The sequence below is a fragment of the Sinocyclocheilus anshuiensis genome, unplaced genomic scaffold (assembly GCF_001515605.1).
Source record: "Sinocyclocheilus anshuiensis isolate Anshui unplaced genomic scaffold, SAMN03320099.WGS_v1.1 scaffold77, whole genome shotgun sequence".
Taxonomy (NCBI): domain Eukaryota; kingdom Metazoa; phylum Chordata; class Actinopteri; order Cypriniformes; family Cyprinidae; genus Sinocyclocheilus; species Sinocyclocheilus anshuiensis.
In genome coordinates, this window is record NW_015537941.1 from 303,485 (window position 1) to 307,649 (window position 4,165).

The 4,165-nt window shown below is 33.8% G+C and overlaps 1 protein-coding gene across 1 annotated transcript in view; it reads left to right on the plus strand.

Annotated features, from left to right (window-relative positions):
* LOC107663652 (tyrosine-protein phosphatase non-receptor type 4-like) overlaps window positions 1–4,165 on the plus strand; it is a 36,951-nt gene that overhangs the window by 27,606 nt on the left and 5,180 nt on the right. The window contains exons 15-20 of the mRNA XM_016453894.1: window positions 315–371; window positions 751–907; window positions 1,009–1,181; window positions 2,516–2,606; window positions 2,693–2,754; window positions 2,851–2,997. Coding sequence (XP_016309380.1) covers window positions 315–371; window positions 751–907; window positions 1,009–1,181; window positions 2,516–2,606; window positions 2,693–2,754; window positions 2,851–2,997 — 687 coding nt within the window. The remainder of the gene's footprint in view (window positions 1–314; window positions 372–750; window positions 908–1,008; window positions 1,182–2,515; window positions 2,607–2,692; window positions 2,755–2,850; window positions 2,998–4,165) is intronic.

Genomic DNA, 4,165 nt, shown 5'->3' on the forward strand with positions numbered 1-4,165 from the left:
ATAAAAAAATATAAATCTCTCTCTCGCTCTCTTTATATATATATATATATATATATATATATATATATAATTCTATAATTTTTTATACAGTATACGTACATTTTTTTATTATGTAATGTATACAGTACTAAGAAGAACCACAGTTGTTAAATGGTATTTATACTATATACTAATATGTATAAAAATAGTATTTATATAATAATATATATCTGTGTGTGTGTATAATTTCTTTTCATTCTTTTTTTCCTACTAAAATTATTATTATTTTTAAGTATGTATTAATAAATGTTAATAAATCTCTTCTTCATCCACAGGGTGGCGCTGATCAGAGGATGCCCATCATAGTGTCCCGTGTGGCTCCAGGAACTCCGGTAAGAGATCAGATGATGAGTGTTTTTATGTCAGGTGACATGAGTCTCATTAAAGTCACGAGGCGCTTCAGTAAACAGCAGCTCAGCCCGATGATTGATTCTTGATTTCATTCCCTCAGACGGGAATAATGAAGTCTGAAAGATTTGAAATTCAGGTTGTTATTTAAACAGACTGAATTAAATGTTGCTTTTCGACTTTTGCTGTGATTTCTGTGGCCCTCACCTATCATCTGTGACCTTTGACCTCTGTCAGGCTGATATGTGTATGCCGCGCCTCAACGAGCGCGACCAGGTGGTGCTGCTTACATGTTGCTTTTCGACTTTTGCTGTGATTTCTGTGGCCCTCACCTATCATCTGTGACCTTTGACCTCTTGTCAGGCTGATATGTGTATGCCGCGCCTCAACGAGGGCGACCAGGTGGTGCTGATTAACGGTCGTGATATCTCAGAGCACATTCACGATGACGTGGTTATGCTAATTAAGGCCAGCTGTGAGGACCAATCAGGAGAGCTCATCCTGCTCGTCAGGCCCAATGGTACGATCCGTCCGGACGGGCCTCCAAATTTGAATTTTAGTAGTTTAAATTATATGTGAAATCTAAAATACACTTACTTTCTTTCCTTCCTTTTCCGTCAGCCATCTATGACGTGGATGAGGAGCAGGAGAAGTTGGATCTGGAGCCAGATTTCCAGTATATTCCGGAGACATCCGGTCTGGAGCTGAGCCACTCAGAGGCCGATAGTTTGAGATACTCCATTCAGCTGCTGAGAGATGGGCTGTCCAGCGGTACTGTGGCTGCACAGTTTGATGTAAGTTAGACAACATATACTAATAAATTATTTTGTATCATAATTATATATATATACAGTGGGTACGGAAAGTATTCAGACCCCCTTAAATTTTTCACTCTCTTACAGGTTTGGAACGACATGAGAGTGAGTAATAATGACATAATTTTCATTTTTGGGTGAACTATCCCTTTAACAAAAAATATTTTAAGAAATATTAGACAATTAAACATAAATTATGAAAATTTTTCTAAATAAATATTTTGTTTTTCTAAATTATATTTTCATATATTAACTAAATAAATCAACATTTGGTGATTTTGTTTAATAAAAGTTTCATACAAATTTAATACAAGTTTCAAAATGTCATAATTAATATAAATTACAAATAAATTACATTGCTGGTCTTATGTGTCAGATTGATTGCTACATATATTCTAAAAAAAGTTTATTTTAATATATTATTTTATATTTATTATAATTATTATATTTATTTAGTCACTGTAGATCCAATATTAAGATATCAATTTTTTTTAACAATGGTGTTTTAAGAAATATTAGAAAAGTATACAGAAATTGCGCAAATTTTAAAGTATTTTGTTTTTATGTATCATATTTTCATTATATTGATTTTTATAAACTGTTATATATTTATTATAATGTTATAATATATGTATAATATTATATCTATATGTATTTAGTCACTGTAGATTCCTTTTAATGATTTAATAAATAATATTTTAAGACATATTAGGAAATTAAACAGAAATTATGAAATATTTTCTAAAAAAATATTTTTATATTTTTTTTATTAACTATAAATAGTCAAAACAATTGATTTTGTTAAATACATTTAATAAGTTACAAAATGTCATAAATTAATATAATAAATTGCATTGCTGGTCTTATGTTTCAGATTCATTGCAACATGTATTGTAAATGCATTTATATAAATTGCCAATTGTGTGTGTGTTGTGTATATGTATATGTATATGTGTGTGTGTGTATCAAATCATTTTGATTTTCATTTCTGATTGTGCTGCTATCTACATCTAGAAATCTTATGTTGCACTGGGTTGTCGGCTGCATTACATTTTAGTTACATAATTTCCTGTTGCTCGTTTCAGACTGTCTCAATTACTTCCTGTTTGCTGAGCTTGCTGTTTTAATGTCATGAACTTGTACTAATCGCAAGCTTAATTTAGCCTGTTTATTAACAATCATAATGAAAATAATCGCTATGAAAATGAAACTGCTAATATTGCACAGTAACCCAGTAAAAAGTCATGTTATTTTTGTTTAAAACATAGGCAGAAATTGTATTTTGTTAACTTGAACATTTATTTTTTTTACAGCAACTGTACAGGAAACGTCCTGGGATGTCCATGTCATGTGCCAGATTGCCACAAAATGTCTCCAAAAACCGCTATCGGGACATTTCACCATGTGAGTAAACACAGCTTGTTTTTGTTTTGGACTCAGAAATGTTTTCATGATTAGCTGGATGCTCATACCGGTTTATTTTGTGACAGATGACACCACTCGAGTTGTGTTGAAGGGGACTGAAGATTATATCAATGCAAATTTCATTCATGTGAGCATTCTTCGTTGATTATGGTTATTTAAAAGTTATTTTGTCAATGTTTTGTTCTTAGAAAATTGTCATCTGTATATATTTATGTGTTTTCAGATGGAAATCCCAGGTAAAGGTGAAGTAAAGCGGTATATCGCCTGTCAAGGGCCTCTTCCTGGGACCTGCTCTGACTTCTGGCAGATGGTGTGGGAACAGAGCGCCGCCCTAGTGGTCATGCTCACGACACAAGTTGAACGTGGCAGGGTATGAAGATATTTCAATAAATAGAAATGATTCACCGACAAAGGTGGTAAAAAATTATATTTATTTATTAAGCTGTGTTATTTTGTGATTTTAAAATTTAACATTTTAATAATTCAGTAAATGACAAATTAACTACTTTGCTGGACTTGTGTGTCAGATTTATTGCTACATATTGTCACGGATGCCTACTGCGGTAGAGCGAGGAACGAAGAGACGAGGGAATAACAATAATAATAGTCTTTAATAATCCAAAGGAACCAGGAACAAGCACGTAGCAACGGGGAACTGACGTTCAAGACTCGACACAGAAACATAGGGCAGAACACTTTAAATACACAACACAAATGAGGGAATGACAGGTGAGGGGATCAACTAATAATGAGACACACCTGGGAGCAATGAACACAATCAAACACAAGGGAAAACTAGGTCACGGAGCACATGGATGTGTGATTTAAACTATGCTAATTTCTTAAATATATACATGTATGTGTGTATATTTAAATATACATATAAATATACAGTAAATAAACATATGTAAACTAATTTTACACATTTTATTTTGAATGTGATTAATCGCGATTGATATATATTGATATAATGGATTGATATAATGGATATACATGCCATTAATATCTGTAAAATAAGAAACTTAGCCAATTTTTGTTTAAATGAAGGATTCATGAATTGAGTTCTCATTATGGTAATTCATGACAGCGTTGATAAAGCACAACGTCCTCACACCTTCAGCACTCATACATCCCTATAGAAGAGCTTTACTATCACTGAACGTCACTGGGAACCAGGCACTTCTCTCTGTACTCTAGCAACACCTGAACATTTTGGATGCTGTTAGATCCGAAATGATTGAATTGGTCTCATGAGACCAGAGTATGGATTCCCAGAAGTCTATATTTTGTAAATATGGGCTCTGGAAGAGGTTAAATGAGTTTATTGTGCTTTAGCTACAGTCGGTAGTTCTGGTGTGGATAAACAACCATGCATGTCACTTCTGCATGCTGCATCATACTCTGTGAGACAAAGCGTCACTCTTTTCATAGCTTTTATCGGCTCTGAGATAGGCTTGCCGCGATGGACAGTGCTGACGGTGATACCGGTGTTAAGCCGCAACACCGGTTACGTCACTTGCCCACCGCGTCACCGACCC